General features: G+C 40.3%; 1 protein-coding gene across 1 annotated transcript; it reads right to left on the reverse strand.

Moving 5' to 3' along the window:
- Positions 1-4,691: 4,691 nt before the first annotated feature.
- Positions 4,692-20,723, reverse strand: LOC308321519 (myosin heavy chain, fast skeletal muscle-like). The gene is made up of 41 exons (XM_080772449.1): positions 20,644-20,723; positions 20,116-20,334; positions 19,885-20,028; positions 19,549-19,705; positions 19,428-19,455; positions 19,231-19,342; positions 19,002-19,094; positions 18,854-18,917; positions 18,638-18,736; positions 17,562-17,665; positions 17,268-17,406; positions 16,894-17,012; positions 14,977-15,126; positions 14,713-14,883; positions 14,152-14,339; positions 13,844-13,959; positions 13,520-13,584; positions 13,181-13,268; positions 12,703-12,820; positions 12,493-12,616; positions 12,260-12,396; positions 11,682-11,937; positions 10,539-10,781; positions 10,185-10,361; positions 9,561-9,706; positions 9,383-9,473; positions 8,906-9,295; positions 8,603-8,729; positions 8,324-8,442; positions 8,042-8,238; positions 7,770-7,953; positions 7,511-7,676; positions 7,174-7,298; positions 6,552-6,860; positions 6,104-6,307; positions 5,897-6,022; positions 5,577-5,747; positions 5,389-5,493; positions 5,193-5,288; positions 4,907-5,035; positions 4,692-4,802 (listed from the first exon to the last, which is right to left on the reverse strand). Exons 2-41 carry the CDS (start codon positions 20,320-20,322, stop codon positions 4,782-4,784), a joined length of 5,805 nt encoding a protein of 1,934 aa, XP_080628575.1. The 5' UTR covers positions 20,323-20,334; positions 20,644-20,723; the 3' UTR covers positions 4,692-4,781.
- Positions 20,724-22,130: the final 1,407 nt, after the last annotated feature.

Raw genomic sequence — 22,130 nt, forward strand, 5'->3', positions numbered from 1 at the left:
GGTCAGCCCACCTTTAATGTGATGCTGTGACTGCACTTAATCTGCAAGCGTTTTGAAATCTGGTTCATATTTAGTGATTGCCAGTCTGAGGGTGTCATTAAGATGTGAGTCAGTCATACGAGTTCTAAACTTGGATTTTATTATTTTCATTTGTGAAAAGGCCATTTCACATAAGTACGTGCAACCAAAGTAGGCATGCAGCTTCAGTGCACACGACACAATCAGGGGATACTTCTCTGCTCACAAGAGACCAAAATTCCTTCTCTTTAGCTCTGACCTGCAGGTGACAGTCACTTACTAATCCAATAATCTCCATTTAAATATCTGAAGTTAATGCAAACACATCCTGCATTTTATCGGACAGCAGTTCAATGACAGTAGGCTCAGTAAAGAGGAAAGGGTTTGATACAAAAGCAGCTACTTGACTCATGCGTTGTACTTCAACAAGTTTTCATATTTCATATTTATCATATTTTTTGCTCTATGTGTGCATGTGTACAGAATTCAAACTGTAGCATTGATTATTGTCACGGACGGAAGTCATTCTTTCCCTTTGCATATGCCCTGGAGTGCACTCGCCTATTAGTTTGCATTGCAGACTGGTATATTCAGTATATTTTTCTCATTTTTATATTTTTGTTGTTGCTACGCACAGTGCGCAGCAGTTGAGGAGAACGCAACTATGCATTCCTTTAAGCAACACAACTTCTGCAGCTGCATCCATATGTTTAGAATTTGCATCAATGATCAAATCCCAATAATAAAAAAATATTATAACAACGAACAACGAAAACTGAAGGAGCAGCGGCGCTATCTATCTATCTGTGTCTGCAGCCTGTCACGAGCCCCGTAATGAACGCACGTTGTTCCGTATTTTAATGTCGGGTCGGAGAATAAATACAGTATGAATGACGGCGGGATTTATTTGACAACTCTGTCCTGCTTTCTTCACGAGAAGAGAAGAGCGCTCACAGCTGCTAATATGGTACCTGTCAGTTCGCTTTACGGCTTGTGTAGTGTAGTATGTGAACCTGGGTCTGGGAAGCTCAGAGCTGCAGCCATTGGCTCATGATACGAGCACACGACCAATGGGACAGGTCATTCAGTGTTGCTAAGATACCACCCCTCCCACCACACACGCACACACACCCTTGGACGATGGGGTCTATTCTCAAACTCAGAGCCACAGCGCTCTGCTCAAAATTAATTTGCATGTGACGAGCGGCACTGACATTATTCCAATGGGTCTAACACTTCGCGATCGACTGGAAACGTTCCCGCGATCGACTGGTAGATCGCGAACCCCGGGTTGGTTACCCCTAGAGGGTATGCGCATGTGTAACAGGATGGCATTAAGGATTGTAGCCAACTAGGGAGTTGCGCCCCAGGAAATACTAGACCCAATTAAATGAAGACTCCTGATTACAATTGTGACTCTTCACACAAAATAACAATAAATGGAGAAACGGGTAATTAGCAAAAATACAAAATGTATTTATTTAATTTGCATAATTTAATGTATCATCTTCTCATCAACATCCTCCTAATCATGAAAAGAAGAATACCGGTAGATAATAAAATGCACTGTGTACTGGCCAGTGCTGGGGGAAGGGGGAAGATGGGCAGGCCAACCAGGGTAGTAGTACCCCACCCCAGTTCACAGCAAGCCAAAGCAGATAAAAACAAATAGCAACACAAAAGCGGTGGTTTACCACAAGTTACAACCACTGGGTGGCAGTCATCACCTGGTCCCAATGTGGAGCCCCAGCACCAGGCCTACAAGGAGCACAGTACAACATTAGTGAGGACTCATACAACACATTACAACTTAAAACACATTTCACATTTTAACAGTAGCTTCACGCAATACAAATTATTAATTAAGGGTGGTCGTTCAGTGGTGATACTGCCTGGTAAAATCCAGGCAAAGCAGCAGGCTGGCCCTGCTTATAGAGTAGCTTATACCATTTAATGTAATACTAAAATACAAAGAGCCAAAAGCAGAGACAAAGGTAACATACCACTTTAAAGCGACTTTGGGTAACTTGAAAAGCGCTATATAAATTGTATGTATTATACTGGTGCTAAAAATGACTATATCTGTCAATCATGACCACAATATATAATATACACACTGCAGCCACTTTCTAAAGAACAGATCAAGAACGTGCCTGTCATGATGCGTAACAACACAACCAAGCTGAAGCTGAAATAACTGGGCACACACGCCATGGGCAAGCTAGAGTGGCTTGCTGCAGCCCAACTTCTTGAACATAATGCAGCCATCGAGTGTGCTGCTTAAATAGTCCAGGCAATCAGCCCAATGATTAGTAGGAGGAGGATGGGCTATGGGCAGAGTGGGAGCAACGTCCATCCGTGCTATTAGGCCCAGGCTACACGTACTGTATGCGATACGGTTGATGATGCTGCGTGTTTGGTCGTGTAAACTCATTTTTAATTTGATTTATTTTTATTTTTATTTGTTTCTCATCTATCCTTGTTTTATATTATGTTTCTGTGTTCATACATAATGTATGCATACGTATTCTGTTGTTGTTGCTTGTGTTCTGTTTTCTGTATTTGTAAAGAATCTAAATAAAGTACTGAAAAAATAAAAAAAAAGATCAGTAGTTCACAAAACATTTACCAAAAGAGACATTTGATGTCTCCACGGAACTGAAACTAGTGAATAGCCGATCTACAACCTCACAATGCGTTGCCATCTGAAACGTTGTGAGATTTAGATTGGCTATTTTAGTAGGCCGATGTAATCAATTGAACATAACTCTCAAAAAAGCATTTCATTAAGTTATCTTTAAAAAGTACACATGCATTAATACTGTCAAGTTTTTTGCAAAGCAATTTAAATTAAGCCTGCATGAGGTGAGACTTGAATCAGGGACCTTCAGACAGAGTGACATGTAGACATGTATTGAGTTGACCAAAGTGCACCAATGGATAAATGAGGGCCTAAAGGCCTAAATTACGTAGGCTACCTTGTTATCCAACAGAGCTGGAAATAAATGAACTGAACTGAGCAAACACACTAACATTTTAAATAGCTGACCATAACCTACAGGCTTTTAACAGCCCCAGGGGTATACGTGTTTGTTCATGTTTGTGTTATGTTTAGTCTTATTTATTATTCTGAGAATGAATTGGTGCCAGAGAAACAGTTCAATATGTTTGTACATCCCTAGACCAAGAAAACGTATAGGCTATAAAACATAATATACGAATAGTTTTAAAATAATTTAATTAAATCCACAACTGTGTCCTAGTATAGCCTAATCTTGGTCACACCATCTGTTAAATGTTTAGACCACTAGATGGTGATATTACCCGCTGCTGTAATCTCAGCGCTATTGTTCCACAGCATGCACCTTTGGAATTATTTGAATCTGAAACACTTATACTTAAATTACAACTGATCTAAAACAACTAGGCCTATTGGTAGCAGATATCAGGCCAATAACATGCTTCAATGATCCATTCCATGCTAATTCTATACTTTTCTCCCTAAAATGTATAATTAACAGTGGAAAAACTTTTGGGGCTAATACATCCTTTGTGTGAACCATTCCTATGAAATGGAGGACTATTATGTATGAAATACTCAACTATTAATTGGTATTGATGTCAACAGGAAGCAACACTGCTCTTGACAGCAGCACCTTGTTGATGTAGCCTACTCTTTTTCATAAATAACTATTTAGTTATTCATAATATGTTACTGTTATGTTGGCCTACATATCAACAACTGCATGGCTGATACTCGATCATTCCATGCAGCCACAGTCCTACTTTACCAAAAGTCTCGCAGCACCTCAGCTTCACTGTATAATACACTTTTTGGGCATAAAATAAAATACGTTACTTTATTTAGAGCTCCCTCTACAGGTCTGGTCAAAGGGTAATTATGTGGGGGCCGTTTTATTTATTTTTTTCTTTAAATTTTTTCATCTGGGAATCTGGCCGACGAATCTGGCCGACGCGGCAATCTGCCGCGCATGGAATCCTATAGCCATGTAAACACACCTAAGATTCCATGCGCGGACAAAATAAGCTGTCTGTCGGGGTCTCTTCCGGGTTTTTAGACAGCAGGTGGATGGAAATGAAGCTTCATTTTCCATCCATCAGCTATCTAAAAATGAATGAACAAGGTCAGTCGGGATCGGGATGTATTATTGAGAATTCCACTCTGCAAAGTCGGCGCTCGTAGCCTCGTAAAGGCAGTGACAGGTTCTGATCTGCCTACTCCCCTCTGCTCCGTTAACATTATGGGTAACTCATTGTGGTAAATGAAATGTGAAATACATCCACTATTGAGAAAACAACAATATATGTTGACAAAGACACTTCATACATTTGGAAACAAAATAGTCTTCAGTTCATTTTGTATTATTTTAACAGTAGGCTAACTACAGTAGAATTTCAATGGACTTCTATGGGCTGGCCTGCAATACACCGTTCTAACGGGACCAAAACTGGGGCCACTGCCTCATTTGGGGGCGTGAAATTTGTAGTACCTGTGTGTCTCAAGTAACTGTCTAGGGTGTTCATATAAGCCTGAGTAGATGATAAAAAGACCAAAAACGTTTTTGAAAATGGGTTTAAAAAAGTAGGCCCATGTGGACAAACCTGACAATAAAAAGTGATTGATGAAGTAATGAATACAAGACACATCAAAATGATTTTGTCGCCACCTTTATTGAATACAATGGGTCATATTTTATGACATTTTGAATCAATTTACTGTACGGTGAGTTGAATTGGTGAACTTATTCACCAGCCTCTTTTCCCTGTAAAATAGGAATATGCTATTAGATCTCCAACATGAATCTGTAGTTAAATCTTAGTTAAAGACAGTCAACATAATACACTTTCATATTGCACATGTATTTACCTTGGAGTCACGACTTTTAGTTCTCATCTTGTTGACCTGGGATTCAGCGATGTCAGCACGCTCCTCTGCCTCCTCTAGCTCATGCTGAACCTTTCTGCACTTGGACAGGTGAGTGTTGGCTGCTTCCTCCTACAATATGATAGAGTGCACCTTACAATTGTAGTCCAAACAAGACATTTTCAGTTGTGGTTGTGGCCAATGCAGTAGCCTATGTGGCATCATGTTCATGTTAGTATTGTTAACACTGCCCATGGTGACCACAAAAAAAGATGTATATTTGTCTTACCGCTTCCTCAGCCTGTCTCTTGTAGCCCTTCACCTTCATCTGCAGTTTGTCTACCAGATCCTGAAGCCTGGCAAGATTCTTCTTGTCCTCTTCAGTCTGAAGTGAGAGTGAATTCATAAATCAGTTGTATGTTCATGCAATCTATTCATTTTAACAGTGGCATGATGGTTATTTAAGTGAACATGGTATACTGTACCTGGTATGTCAGCTCCTTCACTTTCCTCTCGTACTTGCGGACACCTTTAATGGCGTCTGCTCCACCTCTCTGTGCAGCGTCGACCTCTCCCTCCAGTTCACGCACCTTCACAGTTGAATTATACAATATTAAATGATTTATTCTTATTTAATTGACTATAAGCTGTGTTGAAGTAAACTACATCTTACCCTAGACTCCAGTTTCTGGAGCTGCTTTTTGCCTCCCTTCATAGCCAGGTTCTCAGCCTCATCCAGACGGTGTTGCAGGTCCTTGACTGTGACCTCCAGGTTCTTCTTCATTCTCTCCAGGTGAGAGCTGGTGTCCTGCTCTTTCTTCAGCTCCTCGGCCATCATAGCAGCCTGTAAAGTAATTGTTGTATTGTATTGTATAATATGAAGCATGAAATGAGGATATTTAATAGATAAGACATTGAATTGTATCTTAATATTAAACATGACATGAGGATATCTATTTATCTAATAGATAAAGGTAGGGCATCCTAACTTACATCAGTGATGGCTTTCTTGGCCTTATCCTCAGCATTCCTTGCTTCTTGAACACTGTCGTCCACTTCACCTTGGACCTGGATCAGGTCAGCTTCAAGTTTCTTCTTGGAGTTCAAAAGGCTTGTGTTCTAAAATAAAGATTCAGTTTAGCAATGCAAGTAAACATGACTTGTATGTTAAACATGTTGAGACTTTTTCCATTGACTTACCTGGGAGTGCAACAGTCCAGCACGCTCACTGGCATCCACCAGTTCTTGCTCAGCCACTTTGCGGCCTCTCTCTGTCTGTTCCAGAGCCACTCTCAGCTCCTCGATCTCAGCGACCATGAGGCCGTTCCTACGCTCCACCATGGCAGCTTGCTCCTTCATATCTTCTTGGCCTCTGCAAGCATCGTCAAGGTGCACTTGGGCATCCTAAAATAAATTTTAGGTGGTCACATTATGAGAAACATCAGAATGTGAATTGTTCAGAACAGTTCCATTATTTGAATATGTGTCTAAATACCGTTTTATATAATAATAATAATAATGTGTAACTAATATGTTTTATATAATATGTGTCTAACTACTATGTTTTATATAATAAATAATATCAATTTATGGCTAACTAATATGTTTTATGTAATATTAATTTGTGTCTAAATAGTATGTTTTGGACCTTAAGCTGTCCCTGGACATTCCTCAGCTGCTTCTGGGCCTCAGCAGCCTGGCGGTTTGCGTGGCTCAGCTGAACCTCCATCTCGTTCAGGTCTCCCTCCATCTTCTTCTTGATTCTAAGGGCATCGTTTCTGCTCCTGACCTCAGAGTCCAGAGTGCTCTGCATGGAGTCAAGCACCCTCTGGCTGTTCCTCTTGATCTGCTCCATTTCTTCATCCTTCTCTGCCAGCTTCCTGTCCACCTCACCCTTGATCTGGTTGAGCTCCAGCTGGACACGAAGAATCTTGGACTCCTCATGCTCCAGAGTACCCTGAAATGTAACAGCTTTTCATTTAACATCCATAAATATACTTCTTGACTGTTTGAATGTAAGACTTAAAATAAATCTAAAATATTGTGGCGAACAGCGCAACGCCCTGATTTGGATGGAAGCCTGGTCGCCAACTCACCAGTCCGGCACACAACAGGCTACGCAAAGAGAGCATGCTCGCTCAGCTTGCTCAGAGGAGCAAGTTACGGCAGGACCACTTCTGTGGGGTTGCTAAACTATACTTTAATGACCAAAATAAGCTAAACTAAACGACAGACAATGTCATTGTTCATCTGGAAACTAAAAGCTTTACCTCAGCTTCCTCCAGGGCCGTCTGGATGTCTGACTTCTCTGTCTCCGCCTGCTTCTTGGACTTCTCCAGCTCATGGATGCTCTTTCCAGTCTCACCGATCTGTTCAGTCAGGTCTGAGATCTCCTCTGTAGTTGATTGAAAGTAATCAATCAATCAGCAAATATTTTGTATTTGCATTTGACTAAAGTTGGTGTAGCCTATATAATCTACAATTGATCTTGAACTGTTGTTAACGCCATGCCCGAGATAACAAGATTCGCCTGGCACCTTCTACCTAAGCATCTACTTCCCCCTGGCGTCCAAGAAGTTTAAAAGAATGATGTAGAGAAAGACTCACGTTGCAGGTTCTTGTTCTCGCGCTTCATGGTCTCCAGTTGGTCCAGAGACTCCTCGAAGGAATTCTTCATCTTAAACAACTCAGTGCTGAGAGAACGCGCCTCTTTCTGAGCTCCCTCCAGTTCTGCCTGTCCCTCTTCAAATTTCTGCTTCCATTCTGCCAAGACCTGCAGACCATTTGTTATGAAATGTGTCATTTAACTGCACTTTAAGGAGCCGAGAATGATTTTTTTGTTTTAAAATGATTTATGTCAAATCACCTTATCAAAGTTCCTCTGTTTCTTGTCTAGGTTGGAAGCCAAACCATTGGCCCTCTCCACATCAATCATGAGGTCTTCCACTTCACCCTGGAGTCTCTGTTTGGTCTTCTCCAGAGATCCGCACTTGGAATTCACTGCCTCGATTTGCTCCTCAGCCTCCTGAAGACGCTGGGCGAGCTTTTTCCTGTTGATTAGTTTAGAATGGATATTATTGTGAGTAATATTTTGCATAGTGAGTGGTAGCTGACAGTGTTGCAACACTGCTGACTTACTTGGCCTCCTCCAGCTCCTCAGTGCGTTGGACAGCATCAGTCTCATACTTGCTCCTCCACTGACACACCTCAGCGTTGGCCTTGGACATTCCACGCTGCAGCTCCGCCTTTGCCTCCTGCTCCTCCTCAAACTGCTCCCTCAGAAGGTCACAGTCATGGCGAGCTGATTGCACAGCATGAGCAAGGGCATTCTTTGCCTGTCAAGAAAATGGACAAAATAATGTCAGCTGAATGAAATTACAAAAAATATAAAACTAAAAGGGAAAATAATCTGTTCTTCACCTTAACTTCCTCTTCAACGTGTCTCTTCAACTCCTCAATCTGTTGGGTGAAGGCCTGCTTGCCTCTGGTGAGCTGAGAGACCAGAGCTTCTTTCTCCTCCAGTTGACGACCAAACTCACCTAGTTAGAAATATGAATATTCGTTTCAAACATTTCAAACAAATCATGAGTCCCTGGGATAACTGTTGATAAAAGCATTCATGTCTAATATGCTCAATTTGCTCAAGTGCTCAACAGACCATGTAGACAAAGTAGTCTTTATGAGGAAATGAATATTTACCGTTCTCTGTCAACAGTCTTGCTCTCTGAGCTCCAATATCATTGATTGAGCGAACGTTCTCGTCACTCTTGGCCTTGACTTCACTAAGTTGGTCCTCAAGGGTGCGACACATCTTCTCAAGATTTCCCTGAATATGAACATTGGAAATGTTAATTCATTGTTTTGTTGTTTTTTCTTTTCCTCCATTGCTTTGATTTAAAGCAAAGCCAAAAATCAGTTTTCAAATTGGAGAATTAAATTTCACTTCAGTCATTTAAACAGTTTGACTCAAGAGTGATATTATACACAGGCATTGCATTATACCTTTGCCTTGGCAACAGCCTCCATGTTGCTGGACAGGTCATCAATCTCCATCTTGTATTCACTCTTCTCCTTCTCCAGTTTCTGCTTGACTCTCTGGAGGTTGTCGATCTGTTCACCCAGTTCAGCCACGCTGTCGGCCTGTTTCTTACGGAGAGCAGAAGCAGTGGCCTCATGCTGCAGGGTGGACTCTTCAAGGTCACGACGCAGCTTCTGGAACTCAGCCTCGCGCTTCTTGTTCATCTCGATCTGAGAAGCTGTGGCGCCTCCAGCCTCCTCCAGCCTCTCACTGATCTCTTCAAGTTCCCTGGAGAGATCAGCTCTCTGCTTCTCCACCTTGGCACGAGCGGCACGCTCTGCCTCGATCTCCTCCTCCAGTTCTTCAATACGAGCCTTTGAAATGAATTATGTTAGAGTAACATCTGAAAATAACCATTCACTCTTACTTATTATTAATGATTTTACAGAAAATCTGAATACCTGGAGTTCTTTGATCTTCTTCTGCAGCTGGGCCCCCAACGATTGTTCATCCTCAATCTTACTCAGGAGCTGGCTTACTTCAAAGTCCTTCCTGTTGAATACAGTCAATAGTCATATTTTAGTGTCATTCTGCAGGTGGTTTCTCTCCATGACATTTCATATTGTTGGTTCACATTACTTCTTTATCTTCTCGTCAGATTGCTGCTTATCATTTTCCAGGTCCATGACGGATTCCTGGGACAGTTTCAGATCACCCTCAAGCTTTCTCTTGGCTCTCTCCAGGTCCATGCGGAGCTTCTTCTCTTGCTCCAGAGAACCCTCCAACTGCACAACGATATATTGTTCTTATTAATCAGTACAACAATACAATATATATTGCAATATTAAAGATGGAGTGCTGTGATATTTATCTTTTCAAGTTTTTCATGTGTTTATGAGGTGACCGTGACAGTACTTCATTAGACCCCTTGGTGTGATTGTTATGTGCAAGGTTCAAGGTTGCAATTATGACTTCCATTTGTATTTAGGGTTTCTTCCTGGAGGCTGAAACCTTGACAGTCAAACATGCCAATGAAAAAACAGTGATATAGTGACATCACAAAATCTTCCCCTTGGTTATCATCCAATAACAGCTGTGGGTGTGGCTTCAGTTCAGGTGGATCACCAGTCACCCATCACCACCCACCAGGCAAACTTAATGAACTGGTCCACATAAAAACAACATTTTAACAAGTAGGGTGGAAAAAAATCACGGCACTCCATCTTTAAGTTCAAAACATCTGATTCCCTTTGGTAAACTCACATCGTCAACTTGCTGCTCCAGCTTGGCCTTGGCCTTGGTCAGAGTGTTGACTTTGTCCTCCTCTGCCTGCAGGTCATCCAGGGTTTGCTGATGGGCCTCTTGGAGGGCTTTTTTCTCCTTGCTCAGCTTAGCGCCGCTCTCATCCTGAGATGCCATCTCCTCAGTCAGGTTCTTCACCTGATTAGCAGAACATAATGTGTTGTCATGGAATGGATCAATCAGGCCTTCTCAAAGGGGATTCCAGGGACTCTCAGGGTTCCTTTAGGGCAGGGGGGGGGGCTAAATTGACCTGTAACTCTGACACTATACTAGATTGACCCTTACAAGTATGTCACTAGAGTGTATAATCTATACCTTGTTTTCAGTGGCGTGTTTCTCCTTCTCCACTTTAGCCAAGGTAAGCTCCAGGTCATCAATGTCCTTCTTGAGCTCAGAGCATTCATCCTCCAGCTTCCTCTTCTTGGCAGTCAGTTCAGCATTGATCTCCTCCTCGTCCTCCAGTCTCTCGGTCGTCTCTTTGAGCTTTGCCTCCAACTGGATCTTACTTTTAATAAGACCTTCACATCTTTCCTCAGCATCATTCAGAGCGTCATCTCCCTGGTTGTCAATGAAAAGGAATATGTCAGAATTTGTTCAGGGTGAGGTGAGGACAAGGAAGAAGTTGGAGGGGTACAGTACTAAGTTCGACACTTGTTTTGGTCCGACGGTCATTAGACTGACAATCTACCTCTATCACTAACCTAACCACAACCACAGGCACGTGAGCACCACAGGTTCGAGCGGTAGTCCGACCGTTGTTCCCGCATGTCAGACTAATGCTCAAACTAATCAAACTCTCCAAAAGGATATACTATAGTAGTGCGTGGGTGAATAGCAGTTGCATATTCAAATTCACCCTCCCCATAGAAGAATGACAAATTGGGTCAGGCCCTTGTGCTGAACAGCCGTTCGACCACCAGGCATTCTCTGCCATGGTCTGCAATCAGAATGCCTGGTGGTCGACTACTTATACATTCGACTTTAGATAAAAGATTTAAAGGGCAATATCACTTTGGTAGAGGTTTGGGTTGTGTTACCTTGCCATGATGTTCTCCAAATGTAGACAAGAAATCAAAAATAATTGCTCTAGTACCTAATTAGAAATTGATAATTCAAAATATGATCCTCATTGACTTACATTGTACACTGAAACAGCTCTCAAAGTCACTATTTTAGTACGTAAACAAACACAAACAAAGTTATTCATTCAAGACAATATAGAGCATCACCAATCCCAGTTCTGTTAGTTTTTATTTGTATAATAAAATTCCTGTTGGTTTTGCCATTTTTATAGGAAGAAAACCCGGACTGGATCCGTGGATCCAGATCCAGATCTTCAAATAGTAAATTCAACAGGAAGTTTACATCATGGCAAGGTAACTATACAACTCAAACCTAAAAAAAGTGGTCTTGCCAACAATATGAAATATTAGCAACATTTTGTGTACAGGTACTTACTGATGCCGATGATGCTGCAAGGTTATTCTTCTCCTGCACCACAGCTATCAATTTCTCTTCCAGTGTCTTCTTCGCGGCCTGGGCAGTGGCCAGGTCAGTCTTCATCTTTTCATAGTTCTCCTTCATGTTCTGCAGCTCCTTCTCAGTCTCAGCACTCTGCAGGAGAGGCTTGACCTTGTAGTACAGCTTCATCCATGGCCAGTGTTTCACATTGACAAATGAACGCACGTTGAACTGGATGTTGTAAATGGCCTCTCTGTGGACAACAGTGGATCATGATTGAAATGCAGATTGAGTGTTTCCATGTAATAGTTATTACATAATTGTGTCATTATAGTTGTTACTATTGTTGTCGTTATTATTGCTGTTGGTATTATTGTTGTTAACCGCCGCAATGTAAATGCAGGATGACCCCCCATCCTATAGCCTGATTCTGCTCAAGGTTTCTTCTGCTGTTTATTAAGAGGATATTTTTCCTTACCACCGTCATCAAAAGCTTGCTCTGCAATTTTTGCTATTTTATTATAGTGATTTGACACTTTATTTGTTTTATTGAATAGATTGAATTTTCAAAGTACCTCCTAGCCATCATCTTGACAAACTCCTTCCTCATGACGTAACCTCGTGCCAGTGCCTGAGTCATGGTGACCAGAGAAGCCAGCTTTTCATCTCGCATCTCTTCAAGGACACCCAGCAGACCAGCTTTGAAGAACACCTGAATACAATGTTACAAACACTGTAACTAAACAACCATAAAATCTACATTTAGTCCTCCGTCCATAATGTTAAACCAGATTGGGAGTGTGTTTACCTTGGTGTGTCCGAACCTGTAATCATCAACAGGTACGTCAATGGACCCAAGCAGCTTCTCAGATGCCTTCTTGTTGTCCATGAACGCGCCTTCGGGACATGCGCTGGCGTTCAGTACTTTGTATCTGTTTTGCAGAAGTTCATGGTCATTTTGCATGCCTCCCGTTAATACGTTTGGAACTAAAAGCTACTGGGAAAAAGGAATTGATACCTCTGCTTGAAGTCAGCATAGGGGATTCTGCTTGGGAAGCCCTTTCTACAAATTCTGATGCCCTCCAGCACACCATTACACCTCAGCTGGTGGATGACCAGGAAGTTCTCCATCAATCCTGTAAATATGTTGCTTCATTATTATTACAACAAAATAGTTACGCACTGACCATTTAATGAGTCAAAACGAGTCAACCAAAATAGAAATATAGCATTTGCTATAATTGTCTGGGCAAAGGGCCCTAGAGCTAAAGCAAATTGTGAGGACAGTGTCTGGTTAGTCAGTCTCCTAGCTGCAGTGGGGTTGCTGTACAATAGCCTAATCCATGTAATGAACCTATCTCCAATGTCAAATATTTCCATCACTGAGAACAAGTATGAATATTCCACCTGGTCGAAAGCCTTTACCGCATACAAGGTCTTCCTTAGGGCCTCTAGAAGAGAATTGATAAGGCGTCAAATGTTTCTTTTCTGTTTACCTGGAGTCTTGGACTCGTTGGGAATCAGGCAACGCACAAAGTGAGGATGTGTGCTCCTCAAGTTGGTCATCAGCAACTGCAAGTTTGCCTATTGAGACATAAAGGTTTATAATTAGTCAAAAGTGATAGAATGTTGTAGTTTTTCTTCCACTATACTTATTTGAACTCTTTAGATACTACTTACTTTGCAGATTTAGATTGTTTTAAAAAACATACTTTAACGACATAAACCCTATTTCAACATTTAAAGACTATTTTTTACATGGATATAATGTTGATAATAATAACGCTTCATTCTTACAGGGATATATGTTGATAATAATGAAAAGATATTATTACCCTGAAAGCACTAGACACAGTCTGCATGGAACCACCCTTCTTCTTGCCTCCCTTCTTGGTATTATCTGTTTATATTGGAATCATGAGTTATCATTAGTTATATAGAATGAAAATGCTTCCCTTCTTGTCAGTTTCTGAATGTTTATAGTATTGATATAACAATACCTTCAGGCTTAGGTGGGGGATAGAACACATTATATTATATTATTGTCCTATATTCATTTGCTGTTGTCCCGCCCCCTTTGTGTTCCTATTGGCTGGGGTACAGCCATAACTCCAGTTCCCAATATGCTAAATGCTCCAAACCAATTGTAATAAACATACCTTCAGGCTCAGCTGGGGGATATAACACACAGAGCAGCTTCACTGTAGACTTCTGGTACAGCTGGACCACAGAGTCGTTGAGAGGATCCTTGTTCTTCTCTAGCCATCCTGTGATGCTGTTGATTGATTGATGGATTGATTGAATACTTTATTAACAGTTTTTTAACAAAAGCCTACCGCTTGTTTCCATTGGGGTCCTCCATACTCAATTAATCGAAAACTGTAGTCCACAGTTCCGGTTATATTATATTATATAATGTATAATTATATATACAGTGCATATATGCATACTATAGGGTTCTGTTCACCTGTAGTCCACAGTTCCAGCATAGTGGACCAGGGAGAAGTGAGCCTCACCCTTGCCTTTACCAGGCTTGGGTTTCTCAAAGGCCTTGTTCTTCCCCAGATGCAGGTCAATCAACTTCTCTGCAAAACTTTTGTCTGTAGCTTTTGGGAACATGCACTGCTCTTCAAGGCTGGAGAAGATGCCCAAGGGCTTTGGGAAGGAGATAAAAGAGACAAATCAACAAAAGCTTAGTGCCAATGACAAAGAAAATAAGTGTATGTGTGTGTGTGTGTGTGTGTGTGTGTGTGTGTGTGTGTGTGTGTGTGTGTGTGTGTGTGTTTGTGTGTGCGTGTGTGTGTGTGTGTGTGCGTGTGACGTGTGTGTGTGTGTACATTATGTCCATTAAAGCACAAAATAATTGTATACCTTCAATGAACGCAATGCTGACACCTAAGTCCATAGCAATACATAATAATATAATACGCTATACTATTAATAATTCTATACCTTCTCAATCAGCTCAATGCAACAGTGTATGTATTCAGGTCAATTGCAGGCAGCCAAGTCCATGTACAGTACCTACCTTCTCAATCAGCTCAATGCAGATAGCCAAGTCCATGCCGAAGTCAACGAGATCCCAGGGAATTCCCTCTTTCATGTATTCTTCTTGTTCCAGAACAAACATGGTGTGGTTGAAAAACTGTTGCAGTTTCTCATTGGTGAAGTTGATGCACAGCTGCTCCAGGGTGTTGAACTGTGAGAGGAAATATCATTAGCCCAATCTCTTGTAAATGTGTAACTGTGACAAAAATATTTAGTCTCCAACTTAAAACAAGTCCATGCTTACATCAAAGATTTCAAAACCAGCAATGTCCAGCACACCAATGTAGAAGTTTCTCTGCTGCTTGGTGTCCAGCATCCCGTTGATCTTAATGACCATCCACAAGAACAGCTTCTCATAGATGGACTTGGCCAAGGCACTGACTGAGTTCATTGTCTAAAGGAAATAGGAACATTATAGTGAATTACACAATTTAAGCAATTTTAGCCTTTGCATAAGCCTGCAAGGTTTTCAAGGCCAGACCAAGTGCTACGGGCTAGGGTGGAGTCTGAAGAGGTGACTCTTCAGATTACGGTGGAAGATTCTGAGTTTGTCTGCAGTTCTAACTGCAATGGAAAGTTTATTCCAAAAGTTTGAGAGCCAGAAGGGAGAAGAGTCTCTCCCGAGAGCTTTAGGGAAGGTTAACAGCTTCCCTGTGTTAGCTGATCTGAGTGAGCGGGATAGGTTTTAGGGTTGGATACACAATAGAGCGCCGCAGGCCCGCCCCCTTTCAGAAAAGCGAGTGGCCCAGGAAGTGGAAGCCCCATGCATTCTCCCATCGGCACTTTTAATATAATTTATTTAAAGACGGTTACGCCGCGGACAAAGCCAATTCGGATCGTGACGAATCATGACAATGAACACAATCTTTTGGGCCGATCAAATCATTAGAAAGAAGAAAAGAAAGTCAGGAGACAACACTATTTGTTTTGTTTTTCGTCTTATAAATTATTAGAGGGTATGCACATGCATAAAGTGAATGGCAAATCGAGTGGCAAAGTGAGTGACAGTCAGTTAGATGCAATCAAATACAACTTCTCTATTTGCTGTCAAGGCCAGAAAGTAGTTTTTTGCCACTTAGTAGACATTCCCGCATAACTTCCGGGTTTGATGATTATGTCACGCGCATACCCTCTATACACAAGGTGTAGTCATATATACTGTGTGTGTGTATATATATATATATAGTTTTTTTATATGTTTTTTTAAAATATTCGTGTTTTTGCTTGTTTGCCTTTATTGATAGATACAAGTGAAGATGGACAGGAAAGAGGGAGAGAGAGACCGGGAAAAACATGGACCAAACGTCGTCATGAACTGGACTCAGACACACAACGCACTACGGGCAGAGCCTAGATATGTGGCATGCGCCTGTCCTGGACCACTAGGCCAGCAGGCGCCAAACATGTCAGTAGAGGTACTTGGAACTGCACATGTTTCTGCAGTGTGCTGTTGTTTTTGTAGCAAAAATGCAGGGCAAAGGTTTTTCCTTGGCCTTGGTCAAAGTTTTAAACAAATCAGTGCAGTTACCTGTAAAAATGCCAATCGGCCTGTTATAGTGCCACCATGAGGCTGATTTGAAATGTTTCAAGTGGCATTACTTCCTTGGCTGTATGGGAATATGCGTGCAAAATTTCACAGAAATTGCACACTGCGTTCATGCATTTTGTTCAGTTTAACCCTCTAAGACCCAGCGTTGCTTTATAGCAACAATTTTGTTTTAATTAATTACTTAATTATTATTTTTTTCTGTTCTTTTTTCACCTAAACATCATCAGTGATGTTCATTGCAATGCCATTAGTCATGATATTTGCATATAAATACCCCCCACAGAGGCTGAAATTCACACAAATTTCACAAAAATCGACCTCCTAGTGGCGTGCATGCCGATTACGCCAATCTGAAAGATTTGGGGCAGAGGTTCTGCTCTGGGATCCACCGATCCAGGGAGTGTGCATGCATAGTTTCGCGGCCAAACAGTGCCTGAGATTAGCTGCTCAGAAACACACAGACATGGTGCAAAACATAATCTCTGCCTCGCCTTCAGCCTGGCTGAGACAATAATGTTGGAGGATCATTTTAATAATGATTTAAAACAGTCTGGACACAACTTATAAGGTGTGTATGAAATCAGAACATGGAAATAATGTAACTTTACTCACCTGTGGCACAGTTTGTCCTTTAGTGACATATTCATTTCCCACTTTAACTCTGGGGTAGCAGTATGCCTTAAGCATATCCGCTGAGTTCAGACCCAACAGGTAGCAGATCTTGTCAGCCACTGAAATGATCATACAATTTGCAATTTACGATTCAGGCATTTAGCAGACGCTTAATCCAGAGTGCGATTTAAGAAAGTTAAACACAATTGGTAATACATTGAATGCATACAGCTAGTAGGCTAATATAGGACCATTTAGGTAAACCAAATAACCTTCAGTATAAACAGTATAATATAAATAAATATATTTAGCATAGTTCTTTTGAAATAAATAAATACAAGACTATCACATTTTTTGTTGAAGATGCAATTTACCCTCCGTGCCGTCTGGCTCCGCCTGTTCCTCACGCTGCTTCTGTTTGAAACTCAACACCCCATGATGCATCACTGCACCAGTGAACTTGTAGATGGCCTGTTTCTCCTCAGCGTTGAAGCCCAGGATGTCAATAGCCTCCTGAAGATTGAGATTAAGCATTATATTAGCAATCCAGTTTAAATAGGATTATTTTGGGAGATCATGGCCTGAAAACCACTGCTGTAGGAAATGTATTTTGCAGAGCAACTGCAATGCACAGTGAGTATTAGAAATGTAAAATAATGTCCATTTACATCTGTAGCCTCCAACTCGACTTTGTCATCAATGCTGGCCACAGTGATCTGACCCATGCTGATCAACGGGAAGTCGTATGGGTTGTTGGTGATGAGACAACTTTCTGAGAAGGGATAAAAAAAAAGTGTGAACATGTGTTTCTATTCATTAGTGTGGTTCAACCAGACTAGTAATAATAACACTTACTTCTTTCTAGAGTAACCCTAAACTTTGGTTCACTACTTATCCCACAGTTTTCATGGCACACACTTGACCGGCTTCATCGGAAATCGTATTTTTCTAAGATAAATGTTTAATGTTTAATTGATTGAATTAATGTATTTGTGCATTACATTTCCCCATTGACATGAATCGGAAAATGCAAAAAGTCACGTTGAAGTATTTTTTCCTCGGAGACCATAAGGGCTATAGTTACAAAAATAGGATGGCAGGTTCCTAATAATTATTAAAATTAATTAACTTATAATTATATCGGTCGGCTATGTATGGTGGCGCTATAACAGCCCACTTTATGTTTTGGCTTATAACTCTTGAACCGTAGGTCATGAAATCAAATTTATTTTCCGCCATTTCGAATTTTCTCCAAAACACAAGTTTTGCACCTCCTGTCTCCTGAGTCCTGATTATGTCCAAATATCACAAACATTTGTACACATGATCTGAGGACCTATCCGATTAAAACAACACAGACAGAATTTTGATAGTGTGTATCGTGTGGCCGTAATCGTCGTCCAAAATTAGTGGGAGGGGCCTATTTTACAAAAAACTTCCAATCCATCCCAAATTTGAATCACATGTCACGGGTGGTTTAATCAACCCAGAGCAAAAGGCAATTCCATTTTCATCCACAGGGGGTGCCGCAAATGCAAAAATAAATAAATAACCATTTGTTGCAGAAATGTTATATTTGGAGGGATAAATGATCACAGGGGTGACGTGACATTGTAATTGGCTAGAATAAATAGTGGGAGGGGCCTATGTAACCGATTGCGGCAACCACACTTTTTCAAAATTGCGACTTTTCTAGTTTTCTAAATTTATGTTCTCATCGCATCATCAGTATAATTCCCCTTACCAATAATCCCAGGTAGGTGGTCGGTCATCATCTGGAAGAAGATATGGTAACCTCTCTCTAGAGGAAGCTGGTAGGTCACTCTAGACTTCTCCAGCAGATCTATATGGGTTGTACAACATAATTAATAATAATAATAATAATCTATATGGGTTGTACATAAGTCAAAATTTAATCCTCAAATATATATATTTTCTTATCTCTGAACTTCATACTTACATGTCTCAATATCAGCACTGGCCAATTTACCCGCATTGTTGAAATGGATTCTGATGAATTTACCCTGTTTAATATAGCACAATTAGTTGCATCCGTCGTGTGGAATTATTGCAGGTTTACTCATAAAATGTCATTATTTTACACTTACAAAGCGAGAGGAGTTGTCATTCCTCACAGTCTTGGCATTACCATAGGCCTCCAGCAAGGGATTGGCTGCAATAATCTGATCCTCCAGTGACCCCTAGAATGTTTTAGACATGGCCCAATTTAAAATTTGGTCTGAATTATTTTAAATTGAATTGCTATATTTCATATAAATGCTTTATGTTCCAAAACATTTTTGTTAAAGTTAAAAACATATACATATTATACAGTACCTTAATTTTACCACTATCGGCGGCCGATTTCTCTCCACTAGCAGTTGCTGCTGTTGCAAAGTACTGGATGACACGCTTGGTGTTCACAGTCTTCCCAGCACCGGATTCTCCACTGGTTATAAACGCATACATTCAGATAAATGCACTAATGTACAATTTTCTTTTTTCAATGCCTATAGTAAATGATGGAAACTTACGTGATCAGGACAGACTGGTTCTCTTTATCTGTAAAATGTAAAGCAATTTTTTTGTCATGGATACACAGCACAAAACCATTGTAGTTATGTATTTGTTTACATTGTCCTGACTAGTACGTACCCATCAGCATGAACTGAAAGGCGTTGTCAGAGACAGAGAAGATGTGGGGTGGAGCCTCAATACGCTTCTTGCCTCTGTAGGCATTTACAACCTCCTGGTCGTACACTGGGAGCCACTTGTAGGGGTTCACAGTTGCACAGAACAAGCCAGAGTAGGTCTGAAGGGGAGAAGAGAGAGAACATTAACATTGAACATAACTTCAGAACCATGAGTTTGTTTGCATTTGTTTTTCTACGGTTTTTAATTTGATGATGTAATTTGTATACTCTGTGTTTGTGTTTTTCTTTCTTTGACAGGTGAAATAGTGTACTGCTCTCAACATGTAGAAAAGCTTACATAGATCATCCATGCTGCATAACGCTCTTTGAGGTTATACAGGACAGAGGCTTCACTGAGGTAGGTCATCATGGCCATGTCCTCAATCTTGTCATACTTGGGAGGGTTCATAGGGGTCACATCCGCCTCAGGGACAGTTCTTTTCTAAAAAATAAAATATTAAAATAAAACCACAACATCAGAATCTAATGTGATTACAGTTGTACTGTGCCACTATTTGATTTTATATACCTCTTTCTTGTCATTCGTTTCCACGGTGACTTGTGTACCCTCCTTGCTTAGAATCTTACACTTGACGTACAGCTCGGCCTTATCAGTCACATATGCTGCAGATTTGGCATCAAATGGCGCAGTTTGAGCTTCCATTCTCTCCCTCTCTGGCTTACGGAGATAAATGGCGGCCTGGCCGTACTGCTTCATCTCTTCGTCCGTACTCATGGTGGCGGCTTTCTGTAGACATTTAAAGAAAGCAGAAGCAAGCACTCAGTTGAGTAGTTCACAGTATAACAATATCGGGTGCACGGTTCTGGTAGGAATAGTCTATAGAAAGGAATCCCAGCACTCACTTGGGGGTAAACCTTTAATAAACAAAAATAAATATATAAAAAATGAGTGCTGGTATTTCTTTCTATAGGCTTTCTGTAAACAGACAAATAGATGGTGTTGATAACTTTGCTGACTTGAGATCTTAGCAGATCATTGTAGGACTACTCTTTTTTAGCTTAGTGTAGGTTTAATAGAAACATTCTAAACACTCACCTTTCCCCTCTACCAGTAGCAGTGAAACCTTGAGTGCAGTTCAACTCCTAAGTGTGGAAAAAATATCATTTTGTAGAAATGAACATGAGTTGAATGTTTTAATACAATTTCTATTAATCATTAATACAATTTTATTCTATGAGTCCTAATGTTCATTATTGCCACACAGCACTTCATGAGAGACATTATTTTTTAATTCTCTATAGTTCCACATCTGAAAAGAGTGATCAATTTCAATATTATTACATGTAATGAAATGAAATGATGCTTGCCCATTCAGTTCTTTTCATTTGTTTGTTATATGCTTATTCCTATTTCACCAAGTTGTTTTTGTCATGTTTCTTTCTTTCTTTCTTTCTTTCTTTCTTTAATTATTTTCTTTTCTTTTCAATTATTGTTTCTTCTTTTGTATATCGAGCAATGCTCAATATTTTGTTCCCTTTCTATTACACTTCATTCATTCATTGTACACTTCATTCAGTGGTTAGTTAGACTAGCCAAACTGTACTCAAGTAAAAAAGAAAGAAAGACAAAAAAAATCAATTTAAAATATTAATAATAACTAGTAGATAAAAGTAAATGCAATGCAAATAATTATTTATCTAATTGTAACATAATTGTCATGTTAAACATGAATAGCTAACATGTCTAATAGATTTATATGATTTTAGCAATTCATAACTTAGATGTCTAACACATAAATAGGACTATGAAGGACGGATGAAGTCTCACTCACCAAATGAAACTCCTCTGTAGTGCAGCCATCTCAACCGCCTCAGCAGGCTTATATGAGTTGTTAATTGCATGCTATGCAGAAAGTTAAAGTAGGAATATGGCCTTTAAAGGGTCAAGAAGTATCTTGCCAAACCATTCACATGATACTTGATAGTGCATCTTGGAAATGTGGTTTACTGTGTCCATCAGTGGCTATCAGTGGCTAAAAATAGCGTAATTAGCAGAGTGCTGACTCTGCTATACTTTTGGACTGTTCTCAGACTGTGGGCCGGGAGCCCAAGGGGGGTCCCCAGATGATTTGCTTACTGTGCAACATTGTTTTCCACTTCAACAGCAGTCAAGTGTATAGGGTATTTGCAGTGACAATTTAAGGTATTTTAAGACCATATCTGTGGAACTGAGTGCTGAGCATTGGTGTAAACTAAAGTAACTAAGTACATTTAATCAATTAATAGTTGTTTTTAGTTTTTTTTACTGGAGTATTTCCAATTTGTGAGCTTGTAGATCTGCTATTTTCCAATTATTTTAATTAGGGGTGGGATGATATGGGTACGTACCTAACGATACAATATCTGTGGCGATATTAGGCCATCGATAATGATAATATCACAATATTGATATATTGCAATATTGTGATATTCAATATATTGCAAGAGATTTCATCAACGACATATTAAAATATATAACTGAAAATGACAAAACAAATAACACGGACTTTGCAACTTGTCCACAACTTGTCTCTCCACAACAAT

The sequence above is a fragment of the Protomyctophum bolini genome, assembly GCF_963924005.1.
Source record: "Protomyctophum bolini genome assembly, chromosome: 9".
Taxonomy (NCBI): domain Eukaryota; kingdom Metazoa; phylum Chordata; class Actinopteri; order Myctophiformes; family Myctophidae; genus Protomyctophum; species Protomyctophum bolini.